Source organism: Squalius cephalus, assembly GCF_949319135.1.
Source record: "Squalius cephalus genome assembly, chromosome: 13".
NCBI classification, from domain to species: Eukaryota; Metazoa; Chordata; class Actinopteri; order Cypriniformes; family Leuciscidae; genus Squalius; species Squalius cephalus.
Window position 1 is genome coordinate 23,603,716 of NC_137134.1, and position 22,377 is coordinate 23,626,092.

The following is a 22,377-nucleotide window of genomic DNA, read 5'->3' on the forward strand; positions in this document are numbered from 1 at the left end:
ATTATAGTCATTCCTGATTAAAACAAATTCACCAGTTTAATACTAATGCTAATGGCTAACTTTCTCCATGTATTAGTCCTTCTTGATTAAAACAATCTCACCAATTTAATACTAATGCTAACTAACTTTCTCCATGTATTAGTCCTTCTTGATTAAAACAATCTCACCAATTTAATACTAATGCTAACTAACTTTCTCCATGTATTATAGTCATTCCTGATTAAAACAAATTCACCAGTTTAATACTAATGCTAATGGCTAACTTTCTCCATGTATTAGTCATTCTTGATTAAAACAGCCTCACCAGTTTAATACTAATGCTAACGGCTAACTTTTTTCATGTATTAGTCCTTCTTGATTAAAACAATCTCACCAATTTAATACTAATCCTAACGGCTAACTTTCTGCAGAACAGACCTGTCGGTTGAAAACTACAGGTATTAGCTAACCTCCTAGTCTTGCAATAAGACCTAGTTACCTACAGTAATTACCATTAATACCTTTCTCACGATCTGATACATTTATCTAAATAAACGGTTGTTTCTTCTACATTTTTTGTTTGAGTGGTGGCAACACAGCTATGTGTAGTGTTTATGGTATCCAGGGGACATGCCTGTGCGTTGTAGCGTCGCATGCCTTGCGTTGTTACCCTTTAAATGCACAGGTGTGTCCAGGTGGGGCACCTTCTGTCTTTCTGCACACACTTAGTGATTAGACATATGATCATCTACTGTGGAAACTGAGACATTAACTATACACGCAAAGTTATACTGTAAGTTACATGTTAGCGCATGTGGACAGATCAGTCACGGAAAAGGAAATTAATCATAATTTCTATAAGCACAATGGAAAGTCATTCTTTGTGAAAAGACCGTTATATAATAACACCCTGCACTTATATATCTTTATAACCCTTTCCATCCACCTTTGTATATGATTATATTTACTTTCTCATATGACTAAGATCAGCTCAGCTAATTGAAGTTCTTCTCAACATGTTGTTTAAATCGATGCAGAAGTCGGATTATCTTAAGAGATTCTTTGTTATTTACATAGAAATTATGGTGATGGATTAATGCTATTAGCAATAAGCAATTCCCATTAGTTTACACCCACGATAATGTTGTTAGTACTTCAAAAAGATGCAGTTGTGAAGAAGACTAAACAAATCTTGGTGCAAAGCTTTGGATTCTGTTAAAGCTTCTACCGAGACATCCTTGTGTCAATAAACCTGATGTCAGTCATAACATGTCTGCTTAAGAGTTTAAGCTGAATTATAACCCATAATTATTGTATTACGAATAATATATGGAGCTAATTTGAAAAGGGTGGTTGACATTTTTTTTTTTTTTTTTGGTCAAGATTTATGAATTAGATGAATAAGTATGTTTTTTTGTTAATATAAATAATTTATTAATGTTTTTTAATATTAACAATATTACAATTAAATAATTTGTTTATTAAAATCATATATTAAAAAATAAAAAGTATGTATATGTATGTATATGTGTGTGTATATATATATATATATATATATATATGTATGTATATATACATATATATGTATATATATATATATATATATATATATATATATATATATATATGTGTGTGTGTGTGTGTGTGTGTGTGTGTGTGTGTGTGTGTGTGTGTGTATGTATGTATGTATGTATGTATGTATGTATGTATGTATAGTACTAATATTCGATTCTTTCTATAATAAGAATCTTTCTAAATAAATAAATTAATAAATAAATAAATAAATATGCATACTGAGTGTCCGGCCAAAATAAGAGTCTATGATTGGATCATTATTGCAGTGATGATGATGTTTCTGGCATGTTATATGCTTGACAACAGTTCTTCTAACCCTAATTGATGGACGCTGTTTAAACAACCATGTAGGAAGACACATCATGGCAAAATTTCAAGATGTCAAGATTCATCAGGCTCAAATTGTGAAAGAATGTTCCGGAGGGAGCATGAAGAATCATTTTCACACATGAATCGGCACCTCTGAGTCCAGACCTTAAATTCAGTGAAAGTCTTTGGGATGTGCTGGAGGAGACTTTACAGAGTGCTGGACTCTTGCATTGTCAATACAAGATCTTGACCAAAAAATTGATGCACCTTTTGATGGAAATAAATGTTGTGATGTTATAAATGTGGCCTCAATAACTATTGCTATTTCTAAAATGCTAAAGTATGATCTCATTCGGCTCAGGACTGTAGACAGGCGGGGACGGCCGGGAACATACAGTCCTTGTAAAACACTGTGGATAGTGTGTCACCTTCCGGATCTCAAAGTTACCTGGTCCGAGTTGACAGCTTCTGTTTTTCCCGTAAGCCATCTTGTAATTTAGCTGTCGGACAGGTAGCCGCTTGCTCAGTCATTACCTGTTTGTAATTACCAGCACTTTTTCAGACCACGTTGTTTTCTCATGGAGCAGCGCCAGGGCCTAACAGGTCGGGCTGCATTCCCTGTCCCGTGACACGTCGACACCCCAGAACCAGATGTGCGGGGTGGGACCACCTCAGACAGATGGACTCTCACTGTACTGTGACTGGCACACTTCAGTGACTCGCATCTGGTGGAAATCACCTCGGAAGGGACAGTGGAGAAGAAAAGGGGTGTGTCGGACAAGGGCGTGTTGGTAAGTCGATTGGCTTTTCTTTCTTTTTTTGTCTTCTGATGAACTTTCCCTGCATTATTGTGCTCTCTGAAGCTTTCATTTCACTTTGGTTCGGCAGATCAAACAGACAGAAACTGGCACAGCATTTACCGTCATCGTGCTGTTTGCGCAACTGTGTAATAAACAAGTCATTCTAGTAGCACCATTATATGCAACTTAATTCTTTCCTTCATCTCTTTGTCTCTGTTAGATTTTTCTCTGTTATTTTTCTCTCATTGAGCTAACAGTGTGTTCTCTGGAAGCAAGGAATGGTGTTATTATATATATATATAACACTATTATAGCATCATTACAATTAATGTAATTCTATATAATTCGTTACATTTGATACACTGCCGATTTTGCAGGTTTTCCCACTTACAAAGCATGTAGAAGTCTGTAATTTTTATCATAGGTATTCTTCAACTGTGAGTGACGGAATCTAAAACAAAAATCTTGAAAATCACATTGTATGATTTTTAAGTAATGCATTTGCATTTTATTGCATGACATAAGTATTTGATACATCAGAAAAGCAGAACTTAATATTTGGTACAGAAACCTTTGTTTGCGATTACAGAGATCATACGTTTCCTGTAGTTCTTGACCAGGTTTGCACACACTGCAGCAGGGATTTTGGCCCACTCCTCCATACAGACCTTCTCCAGATCCTTCAGGTTTCGGGGCTGTCGCTGGGCAATACGGACTTTCAGCTCCCTCCAAAGATTTTCTATTGGGTTCAGGTCTGGAGACTGGCTAGGCCACTCCAGGACCTTGAGATGCTTCTTACGGAGCCACTCCTTAGTTGCCCTGGCTGTGTGTTTCGGGTCATTGTCATGTTGGAAGACCCAGCCTCGACCCATCTTCAATGCTCTAACTGAGGGAAGGAGGTTGTTGGCCAAGATCTCGCGATACATGGCCCCATCCATCCTCCCCTCAACACGGTGCAGTCGTCCTGTCCCCTTTGCAGAAAAGCATCCCCAAAGAATGATGTTTCCACCTCCATGTTTCACGCTTGGGATGGTGTTCTTGGGGTTGTACTCATCCTTCTTCTTCCTCCAAACACGGCGAGTGGAGTTTAGACCAAAAAGCTCTATTTTTGTCTCATCAGACCACATGACCTTCTCCCATTCCTCCTCTGGATCATCCAGATGGTCACTGGCAAACTTCAGACGGGCCTGGACATGCGCTGGCTTGAGCAGGGGGACCTTGCGTGTGCTGCAGGATTTTAATCCATGACGGCGTAGTGTGTTACTAATGGTTTTCTTTGAGACTGTTGTCCCAGCTCTCTTCAGGTCATTGACCAGGTCCTGCCGTGTAGTTCTGGGCTGATCCCTCACCTTCCTCATGATCATTGATGCCCCACGAGGTGAGATCTTGCATGGTGCCTCAGATCGAGGGAGATTGACCGTCATCTTGAACTTCTTCCATTTTCTAATAATTGCGCCAACAGTTGTTGCCTTCTCACCAAGCTGCCTATTGTCCTGTAGCCCATCCCAGCCTTGTGCAGGTCTACAATTTTATCCCTGATGTTCTTACACAGCTCTCTGGTCTTGACCATTGTGGAGAGGTTGGAGTCTGTTTGATTGAGTGTGTGGACAGGTGTCTTGTCTACAGGTAACGAGTTCAAACAGGTTCAGTTAATACAGGTAATGAGTGGAGAACAGGAGGGCTTCTTAAAGAAAAACTAACAGGTCTGTGAGAGCCGGAATTCTTACTGGTTGGTAGGTGATCAAATATTTATATCATGCAATTAAAATTAATTATTTAAAAATCATACAATGTGATTTTCTGGATTTTTGTTTTAGATTCCGTCTCTCACATTTGAAGTGTACCTATGATAAAAAATTACAGACCTCTACATGCTTTGTAAGTAGGAAAACCTGCAGAATCTGCAGTGTATCAAATACTTGTTCTCCCCACTGTACATGCATACATATTATTATAATTATCAGTTATTATAATTATTATATAAAATGAATTGTAATTATTATATTATTATACATATTATTAATGTAATTTTATACATTATTTTAAATTGTACACACACTTATATAATTGTTTTTATATGTATAACATTTCATTAAATGACTAAAAACCTAAATGACTATTTATATTTATAAATATTTTAAAATTAAACACTTTTATTTAATAATACAATTTTAAGTTACATTCAAAATCATATATGATAAAATATATATAAAACAGTAGATTTTGTGTGTATAGGACACTCATATATACTATACTCATATATATATATATTTTTATAAATTTATAAATAATGAGATTAATGCAAACTGAACATAAGATAACATGTAGTCTTTAGTATTTATTGAAAGTTTAGAACATAAGTTTGAGAACATACTATTCTTTTGGCATACTCTTTTTTTTAAATTTTTTAAATACTACTTATGCAGTATGTTAACAGTGTAGAATATGCCAATAATGTGCAGGCAATAATTAGATGGCATACTTCATTTGCTACGAAGGATATGTTTGGAATGGCATGCTGTTACACTACTCACACTATTTACGCAGTATACACCATGTTTACAGCATTTAAAGTCCTCATGAAATCAAAATCGACCCTATTTACGTTGTTAGTGCACATTACTAGTCTTTGGGTGAACAATTAATCCATTAATATGCAGGAATTCTTTTTTTTTTTCAAAAACTGAACATTTGCTTCCAAATTTGCTCGAACTTTATTATTCTTCCATACTTTATTTCTTGTTTGTAATCTATTTACATTATTAACCTATATTTGTGCATAGTAGTAGTAACTTCTGCTCTGACATAAATGTTCATAATGCCCAGAATGTTTTCGTTAATCCGCACAGCTTAAGTGAAATGCTGGAGCTGTAATGCAGTTTGTATTTTGTAAGTATATGCCCTGAAGCTCTTAAACATGCCTCAACGTCTCACCTCTAAACCCGAAGACGAGTTCACCTAGACAGAAAAACTATTAAGTAAAAGAACTGAAGGCTTTATCCATTACTAGAATCTAATAGTGAAAACAGACACGCATATGCACACAGCCTACGGCGACACAACCAAACCGCACGAAATGCGAGCTACAAAGCTGGCAGAAACAAAAAACACACATGCAGATAAAACACAAATGGACTTTGACCTGTGCAGTGTGTGTGTGTGTGTGTGTGTGTGTTGTTTATGTGTGAATTGTGACTGTAATCCAGGATCAGCGAGAACAAAAGCACCAGTAAAACCCGTGACACAAATTGTGGCCTCTTGCTTTTCACTTCGGCACGAGGCTGGTGGGACCCTGGTTGGCCCCTTCCACTGTCCCAGGACCAGTCCGACCCCAAGGGCCAGGGAAAGGCCTGGTCCCTGTCCGTAGAAGCCACGTCGACGGTCGGTGTTCAAGCAAAATATTTACTCGGTAAATATCCTATCATCTGAGGCGTGGCAGGACAGCACGGGCTCTGAGACATTTCGTTTTGCTCAGCGCAAGGGGCCCCATGGAGGGACTGGAAGAGCCCAAATCGGCCCTTAGGGGCCTGAACGAAAGGCTGAAGGGGTTTCTGGAGCACATGAATCAGTTGGAAAAGACCAACTGCGAATTGGAGGAGCAGATCGGCGAGTGGGGAATGAGGAACATCGCTCCTCGACGGAACTGGAGCGACAAGGAGGCGCTGGCACAGGAACTTCGGGCTCAGGTGGGTTGGTGACGTTTCCTCTAATTACCCTGCATCTTATCTGCATCTTATCTTTCTCATTACATTTGATATCCCAAGGCACTAACACAAGGTGGCCCTGAAAAACCCCTCAGACTGGCTCGAGGTAATGAGTCTAACTAAGACGTTAAATCTTTTTCACAGATGCATTGTCTACTGTAGTGTTTCTCAATTCGGCCCCTGGAGGCTCCACTGCGCATTTTAGGTGTCGCAGTACTTTGACACACCCAAATCAGGTCATGGAGCCTCTGCTAATGATTTTGCAGAGGCTTGTCTGGTTAAAAAACATAAGAAATGTGCAATTCTGGTGGCCCCCAGGAGCCCTATTGAAGTTGGTTGATGTTTGGCCCCAAATCTTTGTTAAATTAGTGGCACTACTATATATGAAAGTAAGCATACTGTATGTTCGGAATAGCATACTATCAAACTACTCCTACTATTTTGTAGTTTACAGTATGTGTACTGTTCAGCATGTAATAATTGCATTACATTCTATATTCAAGATTAAGGATTTATTCGTTATGGCATACTATATTTTTTTGCATACTCATTTTAATACTATTTATGCAGTATGCAGTATGTTATTCTATATTCAAGATGAATGGCATAATAAGCATACTATTTTTTGAAGTATGCAGTATGTACAATACACTGAGTTCAAAATGCCAGTATGGGATATGCAGTAATCATATTACAGAATGCCTACTACTGTACTACTCATACTAATTATGCAGTATGTTAATTATGAAGAATATGCTAAAATGTTGTATGCATGCAATAATTAGATGGAAAACTATGGTTGTTTTTTAATAACTACATGACATTCTATATTCAAGATTAAGGATGTGTTCGTTATGGTATACGACTCTTTTTGCATAGAATTTTCCAGTATGCAGTATGTACAGTACACCAAGTACAATATACTATGTTTTGAGTGACATACTACCACATAACGCTTAACCACACACTTATCTATGCTGCAGTACTCATACTGTATACTGCGCATAATTACATATTCTTCAACTTGAATATAGAATGTTATGCTCTTTATGGCATACTATTTTTGCATAGCATTTTTTTATATTATTTTGCAGTAAGTACAGTATACTGGGTACAATATGCATGCAAAAGTTAGATGACATACTATATATTTGAGTCTCATGATAAGTTCAGAATGGCATAATACCATATTAATACCATATTTTTGGCATATATAGTATGCATACTGTGCTGCATGTAAAAATTGCATGACATTCTATATTCAAGATTGGTTATGTTGGTTATGGCATTTTATGGCTCTTTTTAAAAACTGTTTTGCAACATGCAGTATGTACAGTTTTACTGGGTACAATATGCATGCATTAATTGGATGACATATTATATATTTGATTCTACCCATAAGTTCAGAATCCCATACTACAATGCTACTCATGCTATTTATGTAGGATTCTGTGTATGGATGAGTATGCATGCTATAATTGATACTGCGGACATGTTTGGAATGGAATATTACCGCACTACACATTCAGAACAAAAACTAAAACCAAAGCACAGTATGTCCTGTGTGAGCCTTTGTGACTAGCAGTTTGCATTAGCTGTATAAACACATAAACATTCAGTATTACCTGTACTAACTCATTATATAACCTCAAAATACATTATATATGAAGTTCACTTGTGACATTGACAATGATTAACCAAACATTGCTGTCACGACGGCTCATGAATCATCAAAATGGCAGACAGCCAATCATAATGTGCTAAGCTAATATTTTGCTTTATGAGAGAAACAATATTCTACCAAACTATGGAAAGCCGTTATGTTGATGAACCTGTTGATAAACACTTCGTTTTTCACAAAAATATGAAGAAAAATTAGCATTTTTATTCCAAGTTTGCGTAAAATGTCTGATCAAGCAATTATGGGAAATATTGAATGTCGTACTGCATTGTGGGATACACAAACCCAGTGGAGTTCTGGTTTTATACAGCACATTTTTACATATTTTGTAGGTCATCCAAGTATGGTCATGTAAAAATCAAAAACTGTGCAGAGTATGCATACTATATAATTTGCTGAAATAGTAAGTGTAGTATGCTAATTGCCGAAGACTAGGTTTAAACCAGGTTTTAGGCTGTTGGTTGGTAATATATGACACTATATATATTTGAGTTCAAAATGCCATACTACTGAAGTACTATTTATGCAGTATGCAGTATGAACAGTATATCGTGCCGCTTATAATAATTACATGACATTCTATATTTAAGATTAATGACTTGTTCATATTTTGCCTACTATTTTGCATACTCTAATACTATTTCTGCAGAGAATACTGGGTACAATATACCTGCAGTTATTAGATGGCATACATATTTGAGATGAAGGATATATTTAGAATGCCATACTAGTACACATAATATTTATGCAGTATGTTAACTGTGTGGAGTATGCCAATATTCTGGATGTATGCGTTAATTAGATGACATACAGTTCTATATATTTTAGACAAATAATGTTCAGAATGCCATACTATCATGCCTATATATGAATCCAAGGATATGTTCAGAATGCCATACTACTGTACTACTATTTATGTAGTATACAGTAGGTATAATTTACTGTGCCACTCATAATAATTACAAGACAATCTGTATTCAAGATTGATGACTTGCTAATTATGACATGCTCTTTTTGCATACTCTAGCACTGTTTTTCAGTATGTTCTGTGTACAGTATACTGGGTACAGTATGCATGCAGTAATTAGCATACTACATATTCGAAACTAAGGATATGTCATACTATCATACTAATATTATTTTTGCATACTCTGCACGGTTTTTGATTTTTACATGACCATACTTGGATGACCTAAATATGTCAAAATGTGCTGTATGAAACCAGAACTCCACTGGGTTTGTGTATCCCACAATGCAGTACGACTTTTAATATTTCCCTTAATTGCTTGATCAGACATTTTACACAAATTTGGATTAAAAATGCAACATTTTCTTCATATTTTCGCATATTATTTAAAAAATAATAATAAGCAGTAAACGGGTATTCCAAATGAAGTGTTTATCAACAGGTTTATCAACAGAACGGCTTTCCATAGTTTGGTAGAATATTGTTTCTCTCATGAAGCACAATATTAGCTTAGCACATTATGATTGGCTGTCTGCCATTTTCATGAGCCATCGTGACAGCAATGTTTGGTTAATCATTGTCAATGTCAAAAGTATGTACAGTATACTGTGCCACTTTTAACAATTACATGACTATCTATATTCCAGATTGATGATTTGTTATTGACATAGTGCATACTGAGAAGTATGCAAAAATAGTACTATGTACACAATATGCATGCAGTAAATAGATGGCATACTACATATATGAGACTAAGGATATGTCGAGAATGCCATACTACCGTAGTACCGTAGTATGCAGTATGTTATCTGTGTAGAATATGCCATTATTCTGTATGTATGCATTAATTAGATAACATACAGTACTATATTGAGACTAATAATGTACAGAATGCCGTACTACCACACTACTCATACTATTTTTTTTCAGTATACAGTATGTGCAGTATGCCACTAATAATAATCACATGACATTCTATATTCAAGATTAATGATTTGTTCATTACTCTTTTATGCATACTATTTTGCAGTATGCACAATGTACAGCGTACTGGGTACAATATGCATGCATTGATAGATATTTGTTAAGGATGCCATACTACTGGTACTACTCATACTATTTTTGCGACTGTGCAGCGTGCAATAATTACGTGACGTTTTATATTAAGATTAAGGATATGTTCATTATGGCATACAGTTGTTTTACATACTGTGTTGCTTAGTTTTTTTTAACAGACTAAGACTTTAAAACAAATTTGTAGGCTGTTGGTTTGAATTGAGTGGGACTAAGAGGTACTTTAACTTTTACCAGAGGGATGTTGGACAGTGTTGTTTATGTTGTTTATGTACATACTGTGTTGTTTATGTGTTGGATAGCTAACTGTTTTATGTGCTCTGGAGGGGAAATCAATCACTCCGTCAAGAGATCATTCAATGTAATGAACAATGTGCGCAACAAGCATTAGGTGAAAAATCTTGGCAGCATTTAAGTCTTCATAACTTCCTTCAGTCGCCGTGTTTTGCATATACTGTCTGTCAGGCAGTAGACAGCTAGAAAAACCACATGTTGATGCACACCCTAATCTTTCAGAAGTTCCCATAGTTAGATGGGTGTTGACAGCCATTAATCATCAATGAGACTTGTAATTTTTTAAAAATAAAAAAATTGTATCATAATTTTGATCAAATTGCTTAAGAGGGTAATTTCTACCCACGGGCAATTATAATGTTCTTTATCTTGATTCTAAGTATTTTTTTTCCTCCTAATTCTCCTTCTTCTGTGTTTGTTTTGGCAGGTTAGCATGATCCTAACGGAAAATGCAGAAGTTTTGTTACAGTCCGATGGAGTGAAACGCAGGGCGGCACATTTAAAGACCAGGTTAGAAACTCTCAGTAAGCAAGAAATATGAAAACCACCTGAAATTACCAGGTTTTTAAATTGGCACAATTATAATTGTTATTATTTTAAAGACTTTGCATTGTGGGATATGCACTACCCAACGTAGCATGTTTTGTACATTTGTCCAAATGAAGTAGGTCAGAAAATTTGCATACTGTGCACCTTATTCATTATACGCCCCACATTCTGACCATGCCCATTAAATATTTCACATCAAAAGAACAAAATATTTTAAAAAATGTGATTGCCCTCTAGTGTTGAGAAACAGCAAGTGCCTGGAAATACCACTGCATGCTTGATAATGAATTAAGCTGAAAAAAATAACAAATATGACACATAATCTTCAATTACATAAGATGTTCTTGGATGACATCAGTCTAACTTTCTTAGAAAGTCAGCGCCTTGTTTGTTAAATATGATCAGTTTAATGCATTTAATAACAGGGCTTGCACCGAGACTGTTTATATGTGATATTTATTATTTAAAATTGGATTAAATGCATGCTGTTGATTACCACAGAAAATAATTACAAGTAATTCTTCAGTTTGAAAAAAAACCAACATAAATTTTACATAAATATTTCTGTGCTTTCATTGAAAGTGTATTTCTGTCAGCACTTTTTGGGATGTTTTTACAAACTGAATTAAGAATCCAAATGATTTTCTGTGGGAATCATTTACAGTAGAACCGAACTTACATTTAATGTGGAATATTCCTTTAAGGCGGGTTTCCCCAACAGGGGGTTTCCTTTGGGATTTGTGAGAAATGCCAATTTAATACTTGAATTGAATTAAATACAAATGTATAATAAAGAAATATGATGAAAATAAGTGAAGGATGTTGTAAAATTAATTCTATTTTAAATTATTAGTACTTTTGATGACATTGACCCTAAAAGACAGTTTTTCATTTGTGAAAATTATTATTATTAATATAATTATAATTATTTATTTAGTTTTTTTAGGGACATTCTCTCTTGTCAAGTCGATCTGCATAGAACATGTTTTAGTTTTAAATGCACTTTGTGGTTAAAAATGCAGTTTCGCTTTTTATAAAAACATTAGTAGTCCGTTGTGTGTGTTACATTTAGATACCCAAGTATGTGCATGTGTGTGTAGGTGTGAAACCGAGGAGAAACTCCGTCTCCTAAAGGAGCAGGAGGTCTCACGGCTGAAGATGAAGAAGAAAGAGGTGGAGACGGCCAACACACTCCTGGAAAAGCAGCTTTATGAATCCAAAAATGAGTTGCAACAAATAATGGAGGAACATGAGGTATGTGCTTGAATGTCAGTTAGTGATTGTGTCTAATTGTTTGTTACTGTGCATGACATGTCAGTCATATTCATAAGTTAATGAGAGAGACCTTGACGTCTTTCTTTTGTATTAATACTTGTTAAAAATGTTCCGTGATGCTTTAGTGCCAAGTTGCGGTTAGCCTTGGGATAAGGGTGTGTGTGTGTGTGTGTGTGTGTGTGTGTGTGTGTGTGTGTGTGTGTGTGTGTGTGTGTGTGTGTGTGTGTGTGTGGGACATGCAGGACATGTCATGCACAGTTGTTAAATATGCAATGCTGATGTATTATTAGTTGTCACACTCTATTGTAGTTATACCTTTTACATTTGTATGGAAGCAAAAATCAAACTTCTATCTGTCAGTGAACAAAGTTTCCCCTCCCAATGTAAATTCCTCCATAGGAATCAACTGTTTCAACTGAAATTCTTGTTTGCAGCAAATATTTGGTGTTGGCGTGAACAAATCTTTATCGTTTCGTCTCAGAGGTTTAAGAGTAACAATATCTATCCTGTTTATGTATCTTCTCCATAACTAGTTGGGCCAATGACATACAAATATAGACAAATGAAATTGGGTTGCAGATGTCTGAATGACATGTTGTTATAGACTCGGGAAGAAGTTCTGCCACAGTATGTTTTCATCAGACTCTTTTGATTCCTCATGAGGGGAGCCCTTTAAATTCTCCTCTTCCTCCCTTTCTTTTTCCACCCCCTCTCTCTCTCTCTCTCTCTTTCTCGTTGGCTGACAGAGAGAGCTGGATCAGCACCAGCGGCGAGCAGTAGAGGAGTGTGATAAAGTGCTAGCGCAGGTTGCTGCAGGAGAGGATGGCAGAGGAATGGATCTCTGCCGGACTAGCACCCAGTGCGACCACTCCAGCCCAGCCCAGAGCAGCCCTGATTCAGCCATGCCACCAAATCCAGCCCCAGGCTTCTGCCCCGCATCACAGACAAGGCCCCGAAAGGATGCAACCAGCCCTACGGCTGCGTTTCTGCCACAGGTACGAGTATTCGCTCTCTCTTTCTCTCTCTCTCTCCTTCAAACACTCTCTATGGTCTGCTGGCCAGGCACTGCAGAGCAATCGTAGTGTGTGTGCGCATGTGTGAGGGAGTGAAAAGACTGCTAAACATAAATTATTATTAAAAATAGAATGAGGGATGTCAGTCCCATTGAGCATAACCATTGCTTTTTGCTAATTTGTCTTCCTGAGAATTTATGCCCTCACACAAAAACACGGGCCACTGGCCTCATAACTCTCCTTGAAAAACAGCAACACATTGCAGCATGTCTTTATGAAAACTCCTGTGATAAATTGAGGGTATTTTATGCCATAGTACTCCAAGGTACTTGGTAGGTGTCCAAAAACAAGGATTTACATGGTACCATGTCTAAAATACAAGGTATTACCATGAGAAATGTTTTTAAAAACATTATATTCCAATTGAACATTAAAAAACACTATGATACCATGTTCATAAACATGACAGGATAATGGCACTATGCCCAAAATCATGGTAGTACTGTGGTACTTTTTGGTTAGTGTGAACCTTCCATTTAAAGTATTCATTTATAATTTATATTGGATAAGACTATGTTGTTTTTGGAACAGCCTACTTTGGAACACATGCATGTAATTTTCCATTTCTGTGGAACTGCTATCGTTCTTATCAGATGCGACTGAGCTGATTCCTAGACTGTGATATACGTCAGCTCAGACCACAAGAGCATTTCTTTAATGTGGTCTTTTGTGTTACTTTGTGGTTATTTTGTGAGGTAAATCATTGATGATTAAAACAATAAGCCAGAGAGGCTATTAATTAAAGTCATTTTACCATGAGTAAGAGTTTTCCTAAGGCACAGTGTGATGAAACCTCCATAAACCATGGTAAGCAATATAAAAAAGGCTCAAAAATGCATAATTTTTTTGTTGTCTGCAGTATTCTTATGTATACACTGTGTGTGCTGGGGTTTGTGGGTAGGTGAGAGCAGGTGACGAGGTCCTGAAGGAGGCACGAGCCGAGCTCACTGAGGCCCGAAAGCAATGGCACCGTCTACAGGTCGAGATTGAATCGCTAAGTGCCTTGGTGCGTTAAACTCCCACAAACATGCCCACAGACACACCCGGACACACATACTCCAATTCAGGAACATGTAGACACACCTAAACACACACTCTCACTTTCATCTGAACACATGACACAGAAATTAAAATATCACTTACTGCTACATTGTATGAACGCAGGTCTGAATTCGGAACCTCCGGAATTGGATTCAACCACTATTTTAGTAGATCATACAATTAGTTTGCAGTGCCGATTGAGTGTTAAATGCACATCAACACTTAACCTTGAGGGAACGGGTGACGAATCCCTGTAGGATTTGTCACCATTCCTTTCATGACTTCATAATTTACAAATCAAGTACTGAGAATAACCTCAAATGGCTATTTCAAGTGACAATAGTTTTTTTCTTTAATGATTTTGGCTAGTTATGTGAAGGTTGTTGGCTCAAATCCCAAAGCTCAAACCCGATTGTAGGCACCACGTTATGCGGGTTGAGCTCTGGAAATCTAACCCAAGTGTTGGTAGAGCCTTGTTCTACCACTTGACCAGTTCATAAATTGTAGAATTATTTGGATTTCCAGTGACCATGTGTCCTTGATCAAGATACTTAATGGTGGTGGCTTTGTGGTTAAACTCAAGCATGATAAACAGAAGGTTGCTTGATGTCCTGCAAGGCATGATCCACATGCCATTACCATTGTGCCCTTGAGTCAGTCTCTTAACGTTAGTTTTATCCGGGGGGTTATTGTCAGTTTCTGGAATATTGCTAGTTTGATCCCTGCAAAATGGGATTCTTGAGTCATCACCATTGTGCCAAGGTACTCAATAGCTTGTTCCTTCAGGGGGACCGTCAATAAAAAAAAAAAAACTCCATGGTTCAGTCACCATAAGGTGCAATCCATGAGCCATTATCATTGTGCTCTTGTGCAAGGCACCTAATCCCAGGTTGCTCCGGTGGAATTGTCCCAGTAAAACATGATGTCATCACATGGACCATCATCAAAAGACTTTGTGGGGGGAAATAACTGACCACTAAAATGACTTGCCCTTAATACAAGTTGCCTTGCTTGTGTTGCTTGACCCTACAAACTTTAGTCACTGTCCACTATTTCCATCCCCCTATTCCATTCCACCAACCACGGAGATCCATCCATCCATCCATCCATCCATTCTCAAACCACTTGTACCCATGTAGGGTCACAGGGATGCTGCAGCCTTTCCCAGTATCTCGTGCCGTAGGCCGACCCTGGTGATGTTGGTAATAAATGATAAATCTGTTTTATCCCACCAGGAGAGGAGTCTCCAAAGCACCCTACACCACACTCAGCTCCAGTACTCCGTGCAACTCAAGGACCTGTCCCGGTCTGTAAGGAGTCTGGAGTCTGAGCTGGAAACAGTGCGGGATGGTCTGGAAGTCCAGAGACAGAACCACAGCCAGCTCCTCAACACCAAGATGAGGCTGGAGAGAGAGATCGCAACCTATAGGAAACTCCTAGAACACGAGGAGGGCAGGTAAGGGAGGGATAGATTTACTGAGGTGTATTCGTTAATGCAACAAAACCCTTAGCACACGCTCAAACTTGCATGATGTGGTTTATGCAACTACCAAGGTAATACACTGGAATTTTCACAGGGTTGGCTTTGCGCCCTTGCTATTATTCACAGTTTATTATTCCTAAGAAGTTGAGTGTAGTCTTGAGTGTGCTTTTTCTTTAACTCCTGAATTGCAGGTTTCTGACCTCAGATGGTCAGTCTCTAAAGCTGAAGCCATGGAAAGGGTCAATTTCTGCTCTTGAGCAGAACGGTCTACCCAACGGATGTGACGAGGATATTGCTGATCCGTTCTTCACTGAGAAAACACCAATAAGAAGCCCAGCCCTTCAACGACAGCAGAGTCTTGTCACCCTGACAGGTGAGGATGATGTAAAACATCCTCAAACTCGTTGTCCAACCTAACACTAGCACTGAAATGCACCTTGTTTTAGCCTGGCAAGCCAGACCTACATCAAGATGTTAGGTCTGGCAACTCACCATAGACACGGCTCAATCCGAGGGGCAGGATAAACGGCTGTCTTTCAAATTCACTCTGCACGCAATAGGACAGCGCTTCAACCAACCAGAGTGTTTTTCCAACAGCGGAGCTAACGTTAGTTGATAGATTCAACTTTTGAATCTGGCCGGCAAAACTACGAACACATCTTCCTTTTTTAAGAATGACTTAAGTGCCGTTCTTTGCTCTTTTCTCAAAGAAAAACTCCAAGTCCTCCAGAGTCGCGGCCAAAGCCGATTTGAAAGACTGTTCACCAGAAGCAGCAACTCTTCTTTGTTTTCAAGTAGCAGGGAACCGTCACAACTCTGTCGTCATTATGTTAAGCCCGCCCCGCCTACTCTATACGCGATGTGATTGGCCTGACCCAATTTAGGTTTTTACAGCTCCTAAAGTCAACGGAGAGTTGCTAGACTACCCTGGCTCCAAAATACATTTTGCTGCCGCTAGGGTGCGTCTAGATTTCTAGGCTAACCTTGTTTCAGACTTGAGGTGTCATTCTCAACAACAGTTTCATCATACAACTGTGAGTCTGAGAGATGTTATGCAACTTTTGTCTGTTGTTTTCATCCAGAACCAGTCAGAAACAAAGACGGGGAGATCTGTACTGTGAAGACTCAGGAGATTCTGGAAGGAAATGTAGTGAGGGAGAGTGCCGAGGGCCACGGAAATGTGGAGTGAGTTTACATTAGACTCATTTTCAAGCCTGAAGAACCATAAGCATTTCACACATTCAGAACAAAGATCTTGACGTGCTTGCATGTGACTTCGCAGGCAATAAAAATGATGGTGGAACTTCTTCATCATCATCTTATGCTCCAAACGTCCTTATTAACAGATTTTGCTGCTTACTACTTTGCTTTTTTTGTGTACGACAGGACAGAGAAGATTGACAAGGTCATCAGGCAGTGGGAAGGCTCATTCTTTAAAGGAAATCCCAAGCTGAGGAAGAAGTCTGTGTCTCTGCGTTTCGACCTTCACATGGCAGTAGCGGACGAGGGCTGCAGCCAAATAAAACAGGACAGTCTCCCTAACGTGGAGGTCCGTCTGGTCATGAGGCGGTCTCGCAGCATACCCACCTTTGCGCAGTGATGTCACAATGCTACTACACCACAACTGTGACATCGCCATGCTACCACATCACAACTGTGACCTCACAATGCTACTGCGTCACAATTAAGTAGTGGTGACCACGTCTCTATTTCTCAGCAGCTAATGAAAAGTGAACCACTTTAGTGACGTCATAGACCTTTTGCCATTTGAGAGGGGGAAAAAAAACGTCAAATCATCAGTAAAGTGTTCGAAAACAGAAAGCCAAATTGCTCTTATGATTGTAATGAATTCACTGCACATACGGCTACTTTAAGAAATTGCAAGCAAAATTAATTTGTAATTGATTTATTTTTCTTCAAACTTAGGTCTTCGAAAATAAATGGAGAGTATGTATGTCTTGCGGTGTTTCAAATTTCGTGCAGTTGTGACTTTAGAGTATGACGTTCTCTGTGGACACTCTACTGCCACATTCTTTTTGATTATTAGTATATATTACGTTACTCAAAATATAGAATAACAATTGGTTTGTGAAAATGCGTTTAGTTTATATATTTATAGAGCTTAGTCTTAAGTCTCACAGTGAAAAATGGTCAATGTGGATACAGACAAGATTTCAGAGTAACAAAAGATGCCTTATTGCATTTGACAAATGCTACTGGAATTAATTTTACACTCCAGTGAACGCTAAGGGCGTATCAAGTTCTGTTTCTGCAGGAAACTGTAGTGTGAATCAAAACAAAATATTGTGAAATTTGCAAGAACAGCAAAACTCAGCAGCCAAAACAAAAGATTTATGGCAACACCGATGTACTGTCCCGCACATACGTTTACAAAATGAGTAGCAGTAAAAGTCATCAGTCTATCACTGCGGAGAGATCGAGATGCTAAAAGTAAAATTTCGACTACGATCTTCTCTATTAATTACACTCGCCTCAAAGTTACATTGCTTCGTATTGCGAATGCATATAGTTTACACTTCATTTAAAGCGCAAATACTGTGTCTTCCAATCTAAAATTATGCAGGATTGAAAGCTTGACATGATCATGCTTTACAAAAAACATTAAAAGATTTTGCATTACTCACATGCATATATTAATAATTTAAAATGATTTATTTACATACCCTACCTCTGGTTGTTGTTGTACTGTAAATACATGGGGTTCTTCCTGATGCAACAAAGAAATGAATACACATACATTTAATTTAAAGTTATATTAAATCTGAATTAATCTATATCCCTGAAATACGAATGATATCACCTTATGGGCTTATTTAGCACTTTAGTTTATTATGTAATGCACACTCTGGTGTCACATACAGTAGGAGAACCTTCACGTTTCATCTCAAGGGATTGTGACTTACTTTAAGAAATGCAAAGAGAAATTACACTGTATGCATAAAAATGCCTATTTGATATGCACTTTAGAGGCTAACTTTCAGATTTTTATCTGTATTCTACATTCTTTTTCCAGATGACTAAGTTGCTTTTTGTGAAACATAACCTTTTTTTCTTTTTTTTTCATCTGTATAATATCCATAAGCTGTGCCCTGCTGAGTGATTTGGCTTAAACACTGTATGACAGGTGCTAATAAAGCTATTATTATTTCCAGATGAGCTATTTATGTTATGAGCAAAGCTGTCCAAAGATACTTCAATATATAGACCACAGTGCCTGGAAAACTAGAACACAACATGGACGGCCCAGTTAAGCCTGGAACAGATTGTAACAGAACAAAAATGACAAATGAAAGTGATTTAACATAAGTTTCATACAGATAATGGCAAACGAAACAAAATATGTTGCACAATTGTTAAACATAGCAGGTTAGCATTGTTTTTTATATGTTAACAATGCCCAAAACCATTTGTGCAGAAGAAAAGAGAGTATGTCATGTCCTCTTGTTTAGCTGTTGAGAGATGAAATGCCAAAGCTTGACAAGCAGTTTTTAAATGTACAAAACCAAAACATTTAGCCAAAGGCTAATGAAAACAATATGTGCTATTCATATTGACAGCAAAGTGCAAAGAAAGTAATTGGTGTCCAAATTATAACCTAATGGTATGCTTTGATATTTTGGGATGTGGGCCTAATATGTGTAATATTAAAGCTCTTTATGAAGATTAACTTCACAAGTGAATATGAACCGCAAAACCCATTCTGAACCTGAAAAGCGACAACCAGTGTCAAAAAGTCATCTAAGAATGTTTTACTCAACTTCAAATATAGATTTTACACCAGTCAAAAGGATCTCCATAAATAGTATTTGTAATATTTTTGCATTTTCTGAGGAAAATATGAGTTGGCCTAAATGCAATATGATACATTGTTGTGGCTAAGTGATAAAGTGTTATGAAGAAAGAATGAATGCTGCTCTCTAGTGGTCATATATGAACATGCAGGGCACACAACAAGTTTCCCTCCTCTTTTATGAAGTGTTGCATACTTTTGAGTGCACTGAATTTGATGAGAAACGTGTTTAGGTATGCAGATATATATGTCTATTCACCACTGTAGGCAACTTTGACATATAGCCTAATGTACTAACAACAACTGCGTAAAAAAATAACAATTTTACCACAAGGATGACTTCGTACCTATAGCACACAAAAGAGAGGCTTAAGCTCAGCTCTCCGCCATTTTGTGTTCATCCTCAACTCATGTGGCATTATGGGATAGCAAAGTGTAGACTGCTTGCACACTTTAGAATCTCAACAGATGCATAGTATTGTCTATTTCATGAATATTCATGAATTATTAATGTATTGTAAATCTGGAATCTTAATTTTCTGTCTCTGTTTGAGCTAGCTAGCTAACTAGCATATTTAGCTCCAATATCTTCCTCTGTTTGTGTCTTTAACCAGTTTCTTGTTCATCCAAGCTCTGATTTAGTTTCTTGTGGACACTTCTAGCCATCTATTATGCAATGTATATTTTCATATATATGTCCTCTAAGAGCATTTACTACATTTGGTAGCCGTAGCTGTTTTTGCTAGTCATAAAGAGTATTGTTATATATGAATATATTAAGCAAATAATTAGGAAAAAATTAACTGTCTGTGCGTTTTTGGATGGAACTAGGTCACACCGAAGCCATATAAGCTTATCTAATCCCCTGAAATTTGGCAGAGATTTTAGCTTGCAGCCAGGAATGGCATTTTGTGTGTATCTGAGCTTGCACGTTTTCACATTTTTAAGTGTATTACACACGTTTGTTTGTTTTTACTACTGGCTGTTGTGTAGCCAAGAATGTTGTGTAGGCCTCAGGAAGTTGGTCATCCACTTCTCTAACCAAAAATTTCAAAATGAGTGCATGTGGTTGCGTGCGTGTGTGTGTGTGTGTGTGTGTGTGTGTGTGTGTGTGTGTGTGTACTAACACAGCTGAATAAACACACATCCAAACAGACCCCTGCGCACATTGCCGTCTCTATGCCCTATAATCCACCTGTCTTTTTCTAGAAAGCACTGACTCAATTTTTGGATCTGATTTTCATGACAAAGCGAATGTCCTCTTTACAGAGAGATGTCTGGGTATAAAAGACCTGGAGTGGGACGGGCCTGAACCAGCACAGCTCCACACCTCTACCCCCTCCACAGGCGCCGCTGCCAGCTGAACCTCTGCAGAATGGGCCGGGTGAGTACGAAGGTGATCAGGACAATCTGCTCTGATTATTGATAATTATATTACAAATATTTATTCCATTTTAAATATATTTTACAGATTTTTATATCATATTTTTTTTATTACATATAGACCTATGATGTAACCAGAGGTAGTTTATTATAATAATATACAAGGATGAAATAAACTTCCACCGTCTCCTTCGTACAGATAATTTTCTACGAGGACAAGAACTTCCAGGGCCGCCGGTACGAGTGCGACAGCGACTGTTCGGACTTCCATGTCTACCTGAACCGGTGTAACTCCATCCGTGTGGAGAGCGGGGCTTGGGTGGTCTACGAGAGGCCCAATTTCTCAGGCTACCAGTATGTTCTGACCCGGGGCGAGTATCCAGATTACCAACGCTGGATGGGTCTGAACGACCGACTCTGCTCCTGCAAGATGATCCACATTGTAAGTTGCACACATGAATGCAAAACATTGTGTAGTGCTTGTTTGATGTTCAATAGGTGTCCCTTCCTCTCCAGGTAAGCGGTTCTGAGTATAAGATCCAACTCTATGACAAGGGAGATTTCGCCGGCCAGGTACACGAGACTGCCGAGGACTGTCCATCCGTGGTGGAGCGCTTCCGTACACGCGAGGTTCACTCCTGTAAGGTGCTGGACGGGATCTGGATCTTCTACGAGCACCCAAACTACAGGGGGCGCCAGTACCTACTTGAGAAGGGGGAATATCGTAAGCCTGTGGACTGGGGTGCCGTCTGCCCGACGGTTCAGTCCTTCAAACGCCTGACGGAGTGACGTCTGACCTTTAAATCCATCCATCTTGCAGCCCTTCTTTACCTGCCCAACCACAACAGCATCGACACACCTGTGCTAAATTAATAAATGTGTGGTTGCAAATGAAACCGTTAAGGGGTTCTGTCTCTTTTTGTGGATGTGTGAATAACTTTGGAAACTACATGTTACATAATACTGAAATAAAACAGACTAATGATTACTGCAAGAGGTATTTGGCATACCAGATGCGAAAATAAACAAGTGTAATAATATTAATCTCTCTCGCTCAATGGTTAATGCAGGTTGCCAAACCCTGTCCTAAATTTATCACTCCTCGTCATCTTGGTGCAAACTTTTCAAGGAAACAAACTTAATCGAAATGTCTGCAACTATGTAAATGTGTCTACTTTGGCTGAATGGCATATCAATTGCTTTTTTCGTGATTTGTGCCCCCTAGTGGTCAGGTGGAGTTTATAAGGTCTTTCCAAATAACATCTAAAGTTATGAATCATAAATTTGAAGGACACTGATGCAATTTAAAATTCTAAAATCAACTTCAAATTAGTCAAATTAGAAATATAATTGCCTGCAAATTGTTTTAAACGTATAGT

General features: G+C 38.0%; 2 protein-coding genes across 3 annotated transcripts; both read left to right on the plus strand.

The window, feature by feature from the left end:
* The first annotated feature begins 1,976 nt into the window (after positions 1–1,976).
* krt222 (keratin 222) lies at positions 1,977–18,009 on the plus strand. Its single transcript, XM_079891299.1, has 10 exons — positions 1,977–2,654; positions 5,870–6,349; positions 10,811–10,893; positions 12,033–12,186; positions 12,954–13,202; positions 14,182–14,286; positions 15,557–15,777; positions 15,996–16,177; positions 16,887–16,989; positions 17,191–18,009. Exons 2-10 carry the CDS (start codon positions 6,152–6,154, stop codon positions 17,402–17,404), a joined length of 1,509 nt encoding a protein of 502 aa, XP_079747425.1. The 5' UTR covers positions 1,977–2,654; positions 5,870–6,151; the 3' UTR covers positions 17,405–18,009.
* Positions 18,010–20,271: 2,262 nt separating this feature from the next.
* On the plus strand, positions 20,272–21,899 carry crygs1 (crystallin, gamma S1). Of its 2 annotated transcripts, none has more exons than XM_079891301.1 (3): positions 20,272–21,011; positions 21,198–21,440; positions 21,515–21,899. In XM_079891301.1, exons 1-3 carry the CDS (start codon positions 20,991–20,993, stop codon positions 21,785–21,787), a joined length of 537 nt encoding a protein of 178 aa, XP_079747427.1. In that variant the 5' UTR covers positions 20,272–20,990; the 3' UTR covers positions 21,788–21,899. The 2 variants fall into 2 exon arrangements, with proteins under 2 accessions (XP_079747427.1, XP_079747428.1); XM_079891302.1 differs by having other exon boundaries at positions 20,928–20,999.
* Positions 21,900–22,377: the final 478 nt, after the last annotated feature.

What these genes read in the sequence shown, in the direction of transcription:
- krt222 (XM_079891299.1), top strand. Translation starts at nt 6,152, where the DNA reads ATGGAGGGACTGGAAGAGCCCAAATCGGCCCTTAGGGGCCTGAACGAA. An exon ending in GCGGCACATTTAAAGACCAG is followed by an intron (nt 10,894 to 12,032) that starts GTTAGAAACTCT and finishes ATGTGTGTGTAG; the next exon opens with GTGTGAAACCGAGGAGAAAC. An exon ending in GAGGGCCACGGAAATGTGGA is followed by an intron (nt 16,990 to 17,190) that starts GTGAGTTTACAT and finishes TGTGTACGACAG; the next exon opens with GACAGAGAAGATTGACAAGG.
- crygs1 (XM_079891301.1), top strand. Translation starts at nt 20,991, where the DNA reads ATGGGCCGGGTGAGTACGAAG. An exon ending in TGGGCCGGGTGAGTACGAAG is followed by an intron (nt 21,012 to 21,197) that starts GTGATCAGGACA and finishes TCCTTCGTACAG; the next exon opens with ATAATTTTCTACGAGGACAA. An exon ending in CCTGCAAGATGATCCACATT is followed by an intron (nt 21,441 to 21,514) that starts GTAAGTTGCACA and finishes CTTCCTCTCCAG; the next exon opens with GTAAGCGGTTCTGAGTATAA.